Source organism: Stegodyphus dumicola, chromosome 1 (assembly GCF_044657685.1).
Source record: "Stegodyphus dumicola isolate Sdum_Otavi_A_Nest chromosome 1, ASM4465768v1".
In the NCBI taxonomy this organism is placed as follows: Eukaryota; Metazoa; Arthropoda; class Arachnida; order Araneae; family Eresidae; genus Stegodyphus; species Stegodyphus dumicola.
Window position 1 is genome coordinate 153545090 of NC_140768.1, and position 18894 is coordinate 153563983.

General features: G+C 35.0%; 1 protein-coding gene across 1 annotated transcript in view; it reads left to right on the plus strand.

Annotated features, from left to right (window-relative positions):
* LOC118188743 (uncharacterized) overlaps positions 1–18894 on the plus strand; it is a 240108-nt gene that overhangs the window by 63117 nt on the left and 158097 nt on the right. Inside the window, exon 2 of the mRNA XM_085822219.1 lies at positions 3687–4130. Within this exon, the coding sequence (XP_085678345.1) occupies positions 3687–4130 (444 nt within the window). The remainder of the gene's footprint in view (positions 1–3686; positions 4131–18894) is intronic.

Below are 18894 nucleotides of genomic sequence, written 5' to 3' on the forward strand. Positions count from 1 at the left end.
ATTCCTTCAAAATGCTTAATCGAAGCGAGGCTGGGATGACTGGTTTGTACTCGAGATTTTCGTTTGTTGTTTTCGTATAAAATAATAAATTATCTATTATTTCATAGTTTTCTGCTCTATTTCTTATCGCATCGATATCTGTGTGCTCAAAGCTTTCGGGGTTTTTCAAATATGCATAGATATTTCCAAATTCAGGATCAGCTTTCAGTTCAGTGATAATCGTATCTCTAGAATCTAAAATTTTTGAAGTCAACACAGCGCATTTAAGTTCATTTCCTTCATCGTCCAGTTTTATACGAGAAAGTGCGTCAGCTACATTGTTTTCCGTACCCGGTTTATATTTTATTATTAGATTATATTCTTGGAGTTTTAAAGCCCATCTTATTAACCTGGGGGTTAGGTTTTTCCCCGAGTAAAGTCTACCAACAGCCGCATGATCCGAAAAGACTGTTACTGGCGCTTTGCCGAAATAAACTCGAAATTTGTGTACAGCCATTAATACGGCTAATGTTTCTCTCTCTGTAGCTGTGTTATTCCTTTGTGTCTGATTCAACGTTTTACTAAAAAATGCCAGAGGATGGCTATTTTGCATAAGAACCTCACCCAGCGCATAGTCTGACGCATCTGCTGCAATTTCCAGGCTTTCGTCCCCCTCCGGGAATTTTAAAACAGGGGCATTGATGAGCGCTTCTTTTAATCTTTCAAATGCTGTATTTGCTTCCGCTGTCCACGTAAATTTACTTCTCTTTCTTTTAATTACTAAGAGTGATTCAACAATATTAGCGAAATCTTTTATGAAAGACCGATAGTAAGAACATAACCCAAGGAAAGAAGAAAGTTTCTTGGCGGTGTTGGGCGGTGGGAAATTCTTGATTGCTTTCATTTTTGAATCTTGCGTTTCTATACCCTTTTGCGAAATTTTATAACCGAGATATTTAAGTTCTTTAGTTGCGAACTTGCATTTTGAGGCGTTAATTGTAAGACCGGCCTCTTTTAATAATTTAAAAACTTCTTCTAGATCTTTAATGTATTGTTCCAACGTACTACTCGTTATAATTATATCATCTAGATAGATTAAAGTCGATTTTCCTAGGAGAGGCTTTAGAACAATGTCCATAGCTGTCTGGAATGTTGATGGGGCCCCACACAACCCAAAGGGCATGCGTAAAAATGCATAAGTGCCCGATTTTGTTATAAACGGGGTTTTATGTATGTCTTCGGGTCTCATAGCTATTTGATAGTAGCCAGACGTTAAGTCCAAAGTAGACATGTATCTTGTAGATTTGATCTTTCTATTAATTTCCTCTATAACCGGCAAAGGGTAAACTGGGAATTTAGTAATACTATTTAGTTTTCTGTAATCGATAGCAAACCTCCAAGCCCTTTTATCCGAAGGAGTAAACTCGTTCTTTTTCCTACATAGTACGACTGGACTCGCGTACTCACTATTTATGGGCGTTATTATTTTATTCTTTAACATCTCCTGAATATGTTCTTTAATGATTACGTCTTTTTGTTTGTCATAACGATATGGTTTAGTCCTATAAGGTTTTTCGGCAGTTAATTGTATCTGATGCGTAACTATTTGACAACTATCAGGCTTTTCTGAAAACAAGTTGGAAAAATTACTCACCACTTGCTGGATGGCTTGACTTTCATGGTCATTCAGATGGCTAAGGTCCACTTGCGGTTGTTCCACAGGTTCCACCACCCTCTGGTCCATCTCCAGCACAACGGAACTGTCTTGAAAATTCAATTTTGCCCTCGCGGCCCTTAAAAACTCCATACCTAAAATAAGAGGATTTTGCAGATTCTTGACTACAAAAATTAATACTTTGAGGCTTTCCTCTTTTACCTGTATGTTGAATGATAATTTCCCGATGCAGTGACAGGTTTTTCCTTGCGCCGCTATAATTTCGGTGTTTTTGGTTTTAAATAATCGTACCCTATAAAAATTCTTTTTGAAGAATGTTTCGCTCATAAAATTTTCTTCTGCTCCTGTATCGATGAGGGCTTCTACTGGTACATCGCCAACCAGGACTTGTATAATTGGTAGATGTGAGTTTTTTACGATGACCGTATTTAAGTGTCTTTTTGAGGGTTTTTTTTAAGACTTCCGGGGTCTGGACCCTCGCTTTCACAGGCCCCTCTACACATTTAAAGCTTTCTTTTCAACCTCTGCCTTCTGGGTACGCGGATGTTTGTTTTGGAATTTTCTTTTCGGGTCTTGACCTTCGAGGTTCGATGAGTTAGCTTGATAGCTCTTTTCCCCATAAGAGCGGTTTGCATTTCTGGTTTGCTCATTTGAAGATTTCCTTCGGGTACTTTGAGCATACGATGCCCCTCTAGCATTTTCCGCTATTCTGCGATTTTGAAATTTCACCGCCAATTCGAAGAGCTCCTGCAATGTGGTTGGGTTTCTAATTTCGAAGTAGTCTTGAACAGCAGGTAACAATCTGGGTAAGATTATTTCAATAATCTCCGCGTCGGGTGTCTTCCCATACAGCATATCCGTCAGCTTAATTTTTCGTAGAATAAAGTCCGTCAACTCTTCTATATCCCGTTGATAGAAACTATATAGTTCGGCTTCCAGCCTTGCTCGATCTTTCACTATGGGGAAGGCCTTTACTAACTATTTTTTGAAATTTTCAAATGTATATGTCTGGCTTCCAAATTCCCCTAATAAAAATTTGCCTATATTCTTCCACCATAGCGCGGCCTGTCCTCTTAGTGCAGATGTGGCGATGGCAACTTTTTGTCTTTCAGGCACAGGGTAGAGCTGAAAGTGATTGTCGAGACTTTCTAGAAACATCGCCTAATAACTATTTCATATTCATCTTACGTAGTGGGAAAACCTCTAAAACATCCACGTGGCCTCTCGTTCGATGGTATTGAATTTCGCTTGAGTTACTAGTGTGAGGTGATTTTATTCATTCACCGACTGCTAGGCGTTGGCAAAAGCGGGATAATAAGCCATTGCTTTCAGTAGGAATGGCCATCCGAGTCTCCATATCTTAAATCGCGGAATTTTTTTAATGGCTTATCAGAAATCACGGGCTGTATGAAAGTGTTCATGGTTAATATCAACATTATTCATGGCGACTGGAAGAAATGTTATTCAAAGGTATATATATATATAATTCCTATACAGAAATGTTCTACTTGCTGTCCCCTCTCAGCTGGTCATCAGACACGGCTTGGTCATAACTATTGTTTCACTGGGGTTATGTATTTTTTAAATATTTTGTTCTCTTTTACAGGTAAGTGTATTAATATAAACTAAAAATTTTCTCAACGAAGTTTTTACAAAAATCTTGCGATTTTATTCATTATTGTGCTAATTGCTTTACACTTTTTGAGATTGGTATATACATTTTATTATACATTGAAATTAATATATACTATTAATATACACAATTTAGAATTATCAGATAAAGTATTAATTATATTTGACCATTTTTTCTAAATTGCGACAGCGCACTTTAGTGTAAAGAAGATTATAAATGTCAAATGATATTTGTTAAATTCTTTGTAATGAAGTCATCGAATTCAGATACAAGCAATAATTTTTTCATCAAAAGTTTAAAATAGTTCATGTTCAGCCTATAACTTCACAGAACTTCGCACTGTGTAAAATTAATAATATTAATTATCAAAATAATAACAATATTTCTATTAAATTTTAGGTCACGAACAAGTTGCAAAGGGAATACGACTTAAAGATAAAAGATCTACAAAACTCCCTAGAGCAGCTGAAAAAGCAATTGAAAACTAGCGAGGATACTATATCGAAGCTTGAGCGTGAGAAAACAGAACTCCAAAAGAAACAGCAAACTCTGTTGGACAAAGACAAGGAAGCGTTGGAGAAGACAGCCCAAGAACTATCCAAGATGAGAACCAAGTTATCCGAGATGCAAGCGTCTCAAGACGAAGTCAAAAATGAAAACAAAAAGCTCAAGCAGGATCTGAAAGAGAGCAAGCAAGAATTGAATAAAGCCAAGCAAGAGTTAGCTAAGAAACAAGAAAGTGAAAAACCAAAAATGAACGTGGAAATGTTAAAGCAAAAGCTAGCACAATCAGAAGCTTTGTGCGAAGAGCTTATGGAAGAAAACGAAGAAATTAAGAAAGAAGTAAGTGGTTTTTTTTTTTTTTTAAATAATTTTACTGGAAATTTGTAGTGCTGTTCTTCAACAAAAGCGTCAGAAAATTCTTTAAAAATGGTTTAGAATTCTTAGAACTTATTGCGCTTTACTTTATTTGCCATTAAAACATTTGAAAGTAAAGAAGAGTATTTCCTTGATATTCTGGAGCATTTTTAATTATGATTTGCTTAAGATTTTAAAGGCTAGAGTATAAAGGTATTAAAGAACTTCTTAATGAAATAAAATGCATAATAATTAAAAACAAAACCGGATAAATTTTAAAACCCATTTATTAAAAGAAAAAAAAAAAAAAAAAAAAAAAAAATCTGAAAGACTATTTTAGACATCGCCCAAAAGGATTTGTTAAGGTATTTTATGCTCTTTCTGAGCTCGCAGTCTACCAGTCGTCTGCTGCTGCACTCAGTGCTACCACCTTTGTTATTAAGCACCATTTTCTTCGTATTTACGCCATATACAATTCAACCCAAAATTATATAAAAAAATTAACAGCAGCATGGCTACATATGTTTAGAATTTCCGATTCAGTGTTAAGTATTGGTGTAGGTTTTTCTCGTTTTTTTCTGTCTTTTCTCAGTTCATCATATCAATGTTCAGTTTTCTTAGTAAAATGGCTCACAAAACTCTGTGTGGCTTTGTACTATTAACGTTTTGGGGTGTTAACTTTATTTATCAAAAATCGCGTTCTTCGCACTTCCGTCACTAAACTTCCGTTCAAGAATGAAATCACAAAATATTTAAAAACAGCATATCTTTAGAATTTCCGACAGACAATCTAGCGCTTTGGAGATAATTTTTTTCCGTACAGTTTTGCCACTGCTCGCTTTCAGATCGTTGAGTCTGTAAATGAAGAATTCATTAAAGGTTTACAAAATGTGAAATATAAAATTCGATTCAAAATTCGGGGTTCCAGGTGACCATGTTCGGTTGGAGGACAATGTTATTCAAAATTTAATAGCTCTAGGTACCTTGTTTTTTCACAATGCGAGAAATACATAATGCATAAAATCACACTGCATACATTCCTGCAGATTCTTCGTTATTTAATTTCTTTAGAGATAATACAGGGCGATAGTATTTGGTGGCAGCAATTTGAAAAGTGTTTTGCCGTTTATAGCGGAAGGTGCAAAATAGGGTTTCGAGACTAATAGCCCCTGCGATCTAACGTCCTTTTGGGATAAAAATTAAATCTGAAGAATTAGGAGTTACTTATCCAAATTATCTTATAGATGTGAGCCCAAAATAATTAAAACAACAGCGAAACCTCGGTTCAGGAATTTAATTTCATTCTCGAAGGCCATTCACCAACCAAAATGTTCATAAACCGGGGAAATTTTTCCAATAAGAACTAATGTAAAATTGAGCAATTCATTCTTAGACTACACACGATTGATTATTTAAACTTCACAACAGTATATGCAAGTTCGTAAGCCCAAACCAATGGAAATCAACAATAAAATGAAAAGGACAATCACAATAATTAACAGATAAAACCATTAATTATCTGTACGAAGAAGAGTAGACGGCATAAGCAGAAAATAATGAGCAGAATATTATTGTTTGGGTGCGAAATTTCCTTCCATATAAATATTAGTTATCTGTGTTTAAGATGTATCTTCTTTTATCTTTTCTTTGTCGTTAGCACTCAACTCTACTTGAGACATATTGGTTTCCATAGGACTCACAATTTATCGTGATTTGTTGTTACTTACGTTTTGCGCAATGGTGGAAATGGATTGTGACATGGCATTATTACTGAAAATGGTTTTGCTGTAGCTTGCTACTGCTTTAGCAAAGTGATATTGTTTAGTGAAAAGTTTGTATCACACACCATTGAACACGAGGTTCACAATTGCAGTTCGGATATTTTGCAGATTTCTACAGAATACCATCTTATAAAGATTTCATAAAATTTCTACGTGATTTTCCAAAGCAATTTTTCTAAACAATACAGTTTTTCGATTGCTTATAAAATTTCTCTAGAATTTTATAGAGAAGCATTTGTATAAATGGTTACCTGTGAAGCTCTACAGGAATTTTTATAGAGCTCTATCATAATCCATAAAAGTTTCGTAAGCGGAGAAAGGCTAACTTATTAGCATTACAGAACTAGTTGAACAGAATCACAATGAAGCCAAGACTGAAGCTTCTTTTAGCGAGGAGAAAGACGTAGAGGTTTTGTGCTTTTTGCAGTCATCAACGACCTTCTGAAGAAGTGGTAAAAGATCTAAGCCATAGCAAACAATGGTATCCATTCAAGGTGGATGAATAAAGTAGACGATTTTTTCATTGACAATGCCATGGACTTCTTTAAGCTTATATAATTAAAGATAAAATGATAGGAAACATGTTTAAATCATTATAAAAGAACATTAACAAAAATTTTAAAATTTATAAAATGACATACAAGGATTGCTTGAGTTAAATCACTTAAATTCATGCTTAAAAATTTTGATTTAATAACTATCATTGTCCGTTACATTTATTGCCCTCAAATTTCCTTTTAACAGTTTTGATTTTAAATCCATTATTATCCGCAGGCCCACCAGCGGCCGAACGGTAAAGTAGATGAACACTGGTAGTTTGGTCCGAGGTTCGAATCCCGCGAACGGGCATGGCTGCATGGGTGTTTTTGTGGTTTTTCACATGTGTAACGTGTATACGAGCCAGTTTCCCTTAGAAAGTCTTCCACGAAGGCATCCCTCCCCTTAAGCTAGATAGCCCTAGTGTGCTTTGCCATAATTAAGTACACCACCACCATTATTATCCGCAATATTTAATCCACTTAATTTTTTTTAACAATTTTGATTTTAAATCCGTTAATATTCGTCATATTCAATTCACTCAAATTTCTCTGCAAATGTTTTGATTTTGAATGTATTCATAGTATTTAATTCACTTAAATTTATTTTCAACAATTTTAATTTAAAATTTGTGATTGTTCTTTACGTTTAATTCACTCAAATTTCTCTTTAAAACAATTTTGATTTAAAATCTATCATTGTCCGTTATATTTAATTCTCTGTAATTGTTTTTATTTTAAATCTATTATTATTCGTGATATTTCATTCACTTAAACATTTTTTCAACAATTTTGATTTAAAATCCATCATTGTTCGTTTTGGTAACTTGAATTTCTCAAAATTTTTGATTTAATATGCATCATTATTCGGTATAATTAATTCACTTAAATTTCTCTTCAATAATTTTTATCTAAAACCCATCATTCTTTCTTACATTTAATTCAAATTTCTCTTCAAAAACTTTGATTTACATTTTATGATTGTTCGTTATATTGAATAACTAGTCGCTACGCGGCCAGCCTTCGTCTGGCTTTTAAATGTACCAAAAAAATGCCGAAAGGTTACAACAAACATTAAATTTAAAGACTGCACTGTTTTAGTCTGCAGAACAATTTTATCAAAAACCAAACAAAAACAACAAAATTCAATAAAAATGTATTATATATAAAAACATTGCAATGAAATAAGCAGTATCCCTTAATACAAGCACTAATTATCCTAATAAATAAGTTAACCAACTTCTCGTTGCAAAATCTTAAGAATTCAAATGGTATAAAGGAAGCTAAAAACTTTGTTTCCTAAAAAACAAAAATGCAAAACTTTTCAATATCTTAAAAAGAGTGAAATACGCAATAAATAACATAAAAGAAACAAAACATTTTTGAAAACAAAAGTGTAATTAGTAATATTTTTATCTCATATTTTGAACAGTCAGCAATCCAGTATATAAAGCATTGAAGGAAAAACTGTTGCCAAAACCTCATTCCTAAAAGAATGAAACTATTCAAAATGATGCGACTTCATCTAAAAAGATAAAATAAAAAAAATTGATTCGAATTTTGAAAAACTTTGAGGTGCACTGACTTTTGTCTAGATGCCCCTATGTACCAAACCTCGTAGCCCTGGGTCTATTAGCTTACGCGCAGCATGACCGAAAGACACACACAGACAGACTCTTTCTTTTATCGTATGTAGAGATTTAGACTTCTTTCTAACAAACTGATTTAAAATCTAAAATTGTTAGCACAAGCACAATTTTTAGTTACACATGACCAAGAATATTTTGAAGGTTAAAATTCTTTTGTGCTTGTAATCATGTATTTTTATTTTTTCATATCTCAACAACAATCAGCCATTTTAATCACGTTTGTAAGAAACTAGTAGTTAAGCAGCTGAACTTACACTGCACTAGATGTAGCAGAACGTTACTTAGCAAACATTACAAAGCTTGTTCGCCGTATTCTGACCTAAAACTTGGTTGACTATGACATCTTCAGTGCCGTGATGGATGGCATATCTGAACTGGAGCCAACAGTGAACATTGCGGGCGGGCTGCTTTAGCTTAACAGACTTTCTATGCTTCTACCAGATGGTGGGAGGATGAAATCATTTATGAATCATTGCAACAACCCAGTGCTCAAACCCAAGAATTATGACGTTGAAGATGTACGTGTCGACTCGATATGATACGAGAGTTTTCATTGCAATCGTAGAGGCAGAGATAATCTAAGAATTTGTAACAAAGTTAGTTAGTTTCGAAACAAAGTTAGAAAAAGACAGCAGCAGGCGATTTTACACTTCTCTCAGCTAACAAGATGGGATGCTTCGAGCATAAATTTCTCTGTAGCGGGTGCTTCTGTAATAGGAGTTATAGAGTTTGAACCGTTCGTCAAGCATAGTAAAAGCTATGCTGCTGGACAGGGTGGAGCGCTATGTATATTTATCCAGTCTGTGATATGTTTACGATCTGTCATAGAAAATAATGTTGTTTGGAGTTAGAAGTGTAATGGTGTATTTAATATTTCTGAGTTAAAATAACACGTCGAATAGCAAATTTTGGAGAAATGAAAGCAACGAGAATCAGCGTGATATTCATTAATTTGCAGAAAATCTACGAAATGAAGGAAATGCAGGAAAAGAAATTTTTAGAAACTAAGTATCTAGTTTCTAGATTTTCGATTTTGTTAGTTTGTTGAGACATTAGGTATTTTTTTAAAGACAGAGAGATTGAAAAATTAGCAACGCCTTCGCCGGGAATCGAATCGCGGACCTCTGGAATACGCGCCCGTGGTGCAGACCACCACACCATGAAGGCATGCCAAGAAGATGGGAGAAATACCATATAAGTTAATAACACTTACACCGTAGTTTCTAAAAAAGGTAAACCATTTTTCCTAGAAATTTCCTCATGGTTTCTTTCGATGTAATATCGTTACTCACCAACGTTCAGTGGCAGGTGCACTTAAATGTCTAGAAACGAGACTTCGAGAATTGTATTTCTCCTGTAGTGAAATAGATGAGTTAATTTCCTTCATTCAACTTTGTCTGAAACTGTATCTGAAACAAGCACATTTTATTTTTCCAAAATTATGATTACAACTTAAGTATGGATTAGCCATGAGAAGCTCTCTTAGTCCTATCTTTGGTGATAACTATTTGCATTTGAACCAAAATTATTTCAAATTTTAAATCTCACTGTGTGGTTCCACTACTTTGACGATATCTTTACCCTGTTGGAAGGTAATTATTTGAGGCATCCAATTCTCTTGCATTCCTTGACATCTTGGTCACACCCAGCATTCCCAAATTCAGTCCAACTATTTACCTTAAGCCTTCATCTGCTAGCCTTCCACCACACTTCCGGTCGTTCATTTTATTCCTTGGTTTTCCGTGTGCTTCAAGTTTGCTCTTGCAAATCGGCTCTGAATCTAGAACTAAATTAGTTAAAAGTAGTTGCTATTGGCAGAGGCTTTTCTCTTAAAGATATTAACCAAGCGATTAACAAATTCTCGTATCTTAATACACCAGAAACACATTCTCGTTTTGAAAGATGAGACATCTCTCGTTTTAAAAGACGTTCTCGTCATTCTTTTCTTTCTGTTAGATGTAAAACTGTACGCATTTTACATAAATTCAACTTTCGGATCGTTTTCTGTTCTGGCAATAAAATTCGCAGCTCCATACTTTATACAGGATCCGATTATATTATCCGAATATACTCCATACAGGATCCGATTCCGGATTTGAGTTCCTGGGGTATATACAGGATTCCTTGCCGATGTGGTTTAGTTTACATTGGTCAAACTCCCAGAGTATTAAAATTTCACGCTGAGAAGTATGAGGCATATGTTAGGAAAAAAGAAACACATAAATATTCTGTTGCGCAACATTGTTGGTCAGAAAATCATTTTCATCATTTTCCACTTTTTAACAGCCAAAATTATTCACAAAACATCTTCCGTTGGTGAGTTAGATTTCCTAGAGGAGTTTCACATTAAACATTTTTCAGTTCTAATTAATGTTCCCGATTCCAATCCGTCTTTATCCCAAGTTTTTGAAGCCAGTAGCTTAACTTTTTGAATCTCCTATTTATTAGCTGAAGTCTGCGTGCGTTACTGGTCACTCATTTTTGAATCTTCCTATTTATTAGCTGAAGCCTCGAGCTGCAAAGTGAAAGTATTTAAACCTTCTTGTTCTAGTTTATACATTTTCTTAATTTTTTAAATACTTTTTAAATTCTAAGCTGATTTCTTGTTGCTTTTATTCCTCCAATAAACCCATTTATTACATTAACGGAACTCTGAGCCCAAGAGATGCATGCAGATCTGTGTTTATAATGAAAAAAGGGCGCGTACAATTTTTGAGATAAAGTTGAATAAAATGAGAATTAATACAAGAATAAACCTCCTAGAGATTTGGCAATTTTTGAATGCATGATTGTCTTTTATGTATAGCTACTTTCTCCAAGCATTTAGCGAGTGCCGGGTGGCCATAATTAAACTGACAGTGCTCACAGTGTTCTGTAGAGCGATCTATTTGCGAGAATGACGCCACATTTTGTAGGAAGATTAAACAAGACGGGGGCGAAGGATTCCGCGAAAAAACAAATTAGTTCCAAAAGTCACCGCTAGGGGAATATTTGGCGCTGTGTAATAGAAAATAGAGTGTTAATAAATGCAAATTAATACGGAATATAATTACCTTTTATTATGCACATTTTCTGATTTAGTTCAAGTGCAATATGGCAGCACTTTTAAAAAAGCGTAAAATCTACATAAGCACCGACAAAGTCTCGTGATCTACAATATTACGTACGCTGAGCAGAAGAAGAAGTTCTTTATTCAAATTTCACGTTACATCCATTCGCACAGTGCCAGCTGTTTGGGTTTTAAAAGGCAATGTGTTACGTTTCGAATCAATCGGATTGAAAGTTTATGTGCAATGTCTCCTTCTTTAGTCGAGCGTGCGTTACTGGTCAAATTATTTTACCTCAACTAGTGCAACGCGTCAGCCGCTCTTCCTGCTTTCAGAACGAAAAAAAAAAAAAAAAAAAAAAAAAAAATGCTTAAAGGTAACGGTTCTGTGTCAGTTAATGGGCTAAAAGCAATGGTTGCAACGTTTGAGAAAACAGGTTCTCTGAAGGTTCAGTCAGGCAGAGGACGAAAACCTGTACCACAGGATACAATCGAAGCAGTTGCCACGGCGATTGTCGACAGAGGACCAGACAATATTGCTGCCAGCTCTAGCGCTCGTGGAGTAGCTCGGAATATGGATATGCCTTACAGTACGGTATGGAAAAACGAAAGATTATCAACATCTATCCGTACAAGATCAGCCGTGTACAGGAGTTACTGTACCCCGACCATGATAAGCGATTGACTTTTGCTCTCACTTTCTTGCCAGAATGGAGGTGGATGATGCTTGGCCGTGGAATATCTTATGGGGCCGTGGAATATCTTATGAGGCCCACTTTTACCTGAGTGGAACTGTGAATACCCAGAACTGCCGAATTTAGGATGACAAACCACCACATGCAGTCACAGCAATTCCTTTACATTCACCAAAGGTAACTGTTTGGTGTGGGATCACAGCGGAATTTATTGTAGGTCCATTCTTCTATGAGGACATTACCCCGACAGGACCGGAAACCTGTTCTGTTAAAAGAGAAATATCGCCACATATTGAACAGCTTTGTCATTGCGACACTTCAGCAAAGACAATGCCTGGGGGAAATCATTTTCATGCAAGATGGAGCCCCTCCACACGTTGCTGTACGGGTGCAACAGATGCTACGACAGAAATTCACAACAAAAAGAGTCATTAGCCGCTACTTTCCAACTGCATGGTCACCTCGGTCGCCTGATCTTACCCCATGTGACTTCTGGCTATGGGGTTACCTTAAGTCCAAGGTTTATCAAGGAGTGGTCCAGGACCTGGCTACGTTGAAGGATAACATATCACGGTCTGTACGGGAGATTCCTGCAGACATGTTACTTTCTGCTGTTGTGCATACTGTGCACAGAATGCAATATGTGGTCCACAACAACGGCAGGCACGTTGAACCTCATTTGAATGCAAAATAAAAGGTAATTTCCGTATTGATTTGCATTTGTTAACATTCTATTTTCTATCACACAGCGCCAAATATTCCCCTAGCAGTGACTTTTGGAACTAATTTGTTTTTTCGCGGAATCCTTCGTCCCCCGTCTTGTTTAATCTTCCTACAAAATGTGGCATCATTCTCGCAAATAGATCGCCTTACAGAACACTGTGAGCACTGTCAGTTTAATTATGGCCACCCGGTATTTTATTAAACAGAAAATATGCAACTAAAATGCACCATACTTTAACCAACTAAAATCCGCCGTACTTTTTTTAGCACCAACATTGCTGTGAGTGTCCATTCTCACTTTTTTCTCCACGTCACGGAAAGTGCACTTTCCAAATTAAAGTATGTTGTTGTGGGGTTCCAACATTATCTCTAACAGCTTCCTTGTACGGCCTATTAAATTATGCACATTTAGTCGCCCAGACGGTAAAGGGGAGTCAACGATATCGAAGAGCCCGCATTCGAATTCCGGAGAAGGCATGGATGTAACTTGTCTGTCCCTTCAATAGAGGTAACGGTCGCCGCCTGTTAGGTGCCTCCATAATAAAGTGACCACCACTTCTGGTCATAGTAGTGTTGAAAGCCGGCTAAGGCGCGCCATTAAAAAATGTACACATTTTTTCCTGCACTTCATTTAAACTTATTTCCACGAATTTCATTACATATATATTTCTCATTCAGTCAGTTCAGTTCTCACTCAACAATGCAAAAATACATAAAATCTCAGAACATCTTCGTTACTTGTAAAATACAGAAAACCTAAAACAACAATTACAGTTAAAAAAAACACTTTTAAGAATTATAATTAGAGTTTCTACGGTAAAACACATAATCTGTCCAACGGACAGGAAGACAAAACTTTCGGTGAAATTGTTGATAATTCTACAACTGTGGCATGCAGATTAACTAAAGACATAAAAACGTTAACTAAAACATGAGAACAACATTATTCAATCACTTTTAAACTAAAAAAAATGCACAATTTACTAACATATAAAGATAAAAACACAGAACTTACAGAACCGGTTAAGAGGGTGAGTATATATATATCTATACCTACATATATACACATTTAAACGTACATCTCTCTCTCTCTCTCTATATATATATATATATATATACATATATTGTATAATCATAATTAAATGGGAATACTTCTGTTATAATTCCTATAAGTCAAAGTATGTCAATAAAGTATCATAAAGTTTTAATAATAATAGTAATAAAGTTTTAAGTATGCCAATAAAGCAAAAGAAATAAATTCCAATTTATAAATTCGTAACTTTAAAATAATATTTTTAAGCAACATAAAAATTAAAAGTTTTTGAAAAAATTTAAAATTTTAGAAATTTTTTTAAAAGTATTTGAAATTGCGAAAGAAAATCGGCAGATGGAAAATTTGCTCTACAACAAATGGCCAGTATCCAAAAGTAAAAAAAAATTGCTCTACAAGAAATGGCCAGTATCCATTACTTGTAGAGCAATTTTTTACTTTTTCAAAAGCTTTTAATTTTTCTATTGTTTTAAAATATCATATAAAAATTACGAATTTGTGAACTAGAATTTATTTAGACTTCAATTTACAGTCTATACAATTTTTTTACTTAATTGTTTTACTTAATTTTGCTTTAAAATATAGGAACTATAAAAGGAGTATTCCCGTTTAATTATGATTATGCTGCGATAGGTATGATTAGGCGCAGGTTCCTTAATAGTCCTTCCTTACATTTTTTTACTTGTTTATGTTGCTTTTATGCGTCGTTTGTTGCGACCGATTACTACAGAAATGTGAAGTACATAACGATATGTTATAGCAGTCTCGTATACAAAATTTCTACTACTAAACGTTTTTGAGTTATCTGAGATATATACCTAAGTACGTATGTACAGATGTTACAAACAAATTCTCTCATTTTAAATCCATTTTACAATCCGTTTTGGAAAAAAAAAAAAAATGTTTCTTTTAATCTGTTCATAAGTGCAGATATCATAAAAAATCACTCGGATGGATTCTATAGCGGTCAAAATATGGATATTTTTGTTGAAATACAATACCCTAAATTTTCGCGATAGTAAATATGATATTCAGTTTAATGTTTTATCGGTTTTGTGCTTCATGTTAAATTTATTTAATATCTACTGGCTGAAAAACGTTGCTTTTGCAAAATAAAGAAGGATGTGTAAATTACTACGAACTGTTGGAAGTTTACTCTTTTTTAAACAAGATAATAAGAAAAAAGAAATAATTATTTTCATTGCTATTGTAATTCACTGTAATTAAAAAAAATATTTAATATTTTTAATTACAGTACTCATAACTTAAACGCATTTTTATTTAAATCAGTTAGACTCAGTAGTAGAAAAAACAAGAATAAGTAGAAAAAATATTCTTAAGAAGAACTGCGTTTATTGTTCTTTAATCTCTTGGTTTGTTAATTAATGAGAGGTTGTGATGTAGCCGTTCCTCAATAGACACAAATGCCGGCTAGCTTTAAAAGGATTTATTAACAGAGCACACAGGAACGGTTACAAACAAAAGAAATATATATAAAAATGAAACATAAACGAAATGGAACATCAAACATTGAGAATAACATAACATAGTAAGCTATCATCATGGCGGCTGGAGGTCGACTGACGTTTTTTCATATCGCCACGAGATGGCGTTTAAATAAAATAGTTCGGTTACAGTTCATGAGTTCATGGCGTGAATAAAATAGTTCAATTACACTTAAATAGGTCTGTTACATCTCCTCCCCCTCTGACTTCGTAGACGTCTCGGCAAGAAGTCAGGAACTGACCTTTGTCTACTTTGTGCAGCGGGCGGAGAATCAGATGAATGGGCTCCAGTTTGACAATCAGGAAATTTAGCGTCACCAGCACCTTGTGCAACAGGTGCAGATTCGGGTGGTATTACACGTTTCGGGCGTCCTCTTTTCCTTAAGGGAACCACTGGAATTACACGAGCTGAGTTTTGCTTATTTCGATCTTGATATGGTTTCAAGGCTGAAACATGATACTTGCCGAGAATTTTGTCTGGTTCATGAGGATCGGCAATATCATAAGTGGTTGGAGATCTTGTAGTCACTATCACATGAGGACCATCTCTCTTCGGCATGAATTTAGCAGTTTTCTTCAGTGGACCTTTGCTGATTGGGTGGAGGGTGACCCAAACTTTATCTCCAGGAACGAATTTCGGTGTTTCTCTTCGTTTTTTGTCAGCATATCGTTTCTGCTTATCTTGATGCATTTCGACTCTTTCTCGTACCTGTTGTACATTTCTTGCAAAACGTTTCAAATATGGAGTAATTTCGGGAACAAAATTATCGTTCTCAATTACGGCTTTTATATCATGCTTTACATCATCTAAGGTTCGTAACTCTCGTGCAAATTGAAGAAAAGCAGCAGAATGTCCAGTTGAAGCACATTTGACTGTATTCAAAGCAAACCTTATTAATGGCAGTTTATCCTTCCATGACTGATGGTCGTTACCAACAAGTATTGCTAAACGTGGTTTCAGATCTCTATTCTTCCTTTCAACTGGGTTAGATTGTGGGTGATAGACAGGAGTAAAACTTTGATCAATGTTCAAGATATAGCATAGTTGTTGCATAACAGCACTAGTAAACTGGGTACCATTATCACTTATTATTTTCCTGGGTAACCCAAATCGAAGGGCAACTTCCTCCAAAAGAATAGTGGCACATTCTCTGGCCGTGGCTTCCTTTAAAGCAAATAGTTCTGTCCACTTCGTAGCACAGTCCTGCACAATAAAAATCCATTTTTCACCAGACGGTGTTTCATGAAGGGGACCGAAAAGATCAATTGACAAGGTCTCAAAACGTTGAGCAGAGACTGGAGTTTGAAGTAAGCCAGATGGCTTTTGATTAGTGGCTTCTCCCCCTACTTTGAAGACAGTGTGATATTTGTTAAGCAATGCATCAGTTGCAAGCCGTTGGGCTGTAGTTAATTGCTGTCCTTCATTTTCTCGTAGTCGGCAGTTGTTTACAACAACTGGGGTTTCTTCCAGTACTTGGGATTGATGAGGTTTCACGAAGCTATATTTTCTTCGAGGTTCATCAGAAAAGTTCTACTTATTTTCAGCAAGATTTAAAACAATTTTAGCTTTTTGAAGAAAGTCAGTTCCTAACAGAGTCGAGTTATTTTTGGCATCAGGCAACACAAGGAGCGGAGTTTTTAACTCTCTGCCTTCGAGAAGAATGATTTGTTCGGTGCGAAGTACCTCTTTTTTAGATACCAAACCATCAGCGAAAGACACCTGTAGTGTTGTCTTTTCAAATACTGCATCTTGTTTTTGCAGAATATGATAGAGGGATTCACTTGCAATTGAGTGACTAGCACCATTGTCGGCGAAAGCTGTACCGGAAACATCACCAATACTAATTGGAAATACAGCAGTCCGAGTGGAAGATAAACAGGATCGGATTTGGATAGTGCCAAAATTTGATGAATTTGAAGTCTTTGGGGGGTTACAGTCTGGACATTTAGACTTGATAAAACCAGTTTTCCGCACCCATAGCATGTTAAAGGAGGTCGCTTTTCCTCTGTTTGTTGCTGAACACGATTTGAAAAGGTTTTATGAGTTCCCTGTATGTCACTTGTTCGATTTTCTACTTTGTGTTTGGATGGATTAGTCGGTTTGTAAGAATAGTTCCGCCTGCCAGGAAGTTGAGTTTTATAGTTCGTATTTTTAACACGTACAGTTTCATAATCATCCAATTTCTGTACTAATTCAGATGAACTCTTTATTTTTCCCCAAGTATCAATAAAATGCTCCTTAACGTCACTACTGACTCTTCTTTTAAGCTGATCTGTCAGGACCAAGTCTTTGAGTGATTCAAAGTCTGTAACATCGAGACTATGGAGCCACTCTTCGAGATAATTGTTTAATTCGTAAGTAAAATCTTTCCATAAAGACCCAGGGTGTTTTTGGTGTGTAGTAAGTTTAATTCGAAATGATTCAGCATTTAATTTGAATCTTTGTAGCAGAATCTTCTTGATGTAAGAATAATCTTCTAATTTGTCTTTTGGTTCTCTTAAAATAATTTGCGAAATGTCTATAGGCAGAAGAGGTAGGAGATGAGTGATGTAATCTATTTGTTTTATATTAACTTTCTCACATTGTCTTTCAAAAATTTGCAGGTAGGTTGCAATGTCAGAAGTTCTTGTAAATTTAGGGATTAGGTGTTGAATATTTGTTCCAGTAGCTGCATTTGAAGCAAAGGCGGCATAGTTAGGATTTGAGCTAGCAGCTGCCAGGTTTAATTTTAAACGTTCCAATTCTAATAAAAGTTCTTGTTCTTTTCTTTGACGTGTCTCCAGATCGTTGCTTTCACGTATTTTTGTTGTCTAGTTTCGATTAAAGTTTCCAGAAGATTCCTGGTAAAAGCCTCATCATAAGTGTCAGAATTGACAATAAGATCTTTAAGATCTATTACTCGCATAGTGTCGTTTACAGTGAAACCCAGTTCTGTAGCGAGAGTTTTTAAATCCTCTTTTCGTGCTTTGGCAAGGTAAGCCATAATTATATGAGAGGTCAGGGGGGAGGGAAAAGATGAAGTTGAATTTGTTGTTATTTCGATTTTATTCACAATACAGTATTTTAGAATTAATAATTATACCTTTAAGTAAAATGTATATACCCCTATTAAACAGCATGTATGAATGTAAACAATGTTACTCGTACATTTATATACCACTATTAAACAGTATTTATAAATGTAAACAATAATACTCACAAAGTTTATTATTTCGGAGTCGTAAAAATATCATAAAATGCACTCATAAATTCAACTTGTATCAAGAAAATAACATATAATAAATTGCTCAAAAATTGTTTACTACTTAGCAAAACATACAAAACATACATAAATGTCTTACCATAAGCTTTTATATTCTCCGAAATCTTAATCTTAACAAAATATTAAGCTGATTAAGCAACACACACTTAGTAACTCTTTTACTTTATTTAAATAGTCATTCGATTTTATTCATAATTATTTTCTTTCGCTTCAAGAAATATTTTCAAGACATGCATTCATTAAAGGAAAACAATCGTATTTTCTTAAAGTATTATACTATAATCATTTTCTCAAAATGTTCGTCGAAAGATAAATCAACAAGTACAATATTTTATTTTATGTAGAATAAAACATTTAATAAGGAACAACAGCACTCAAAGGAAATAAAAGTAATAAAAGATTTGACGTAAACACATCATAAATCATCGCTAGTCTAAACATTTCCGCGGGGGGAAAACATCTGCTGCTGTATGTCAGAATCGAAACTAATAAATTCTAAT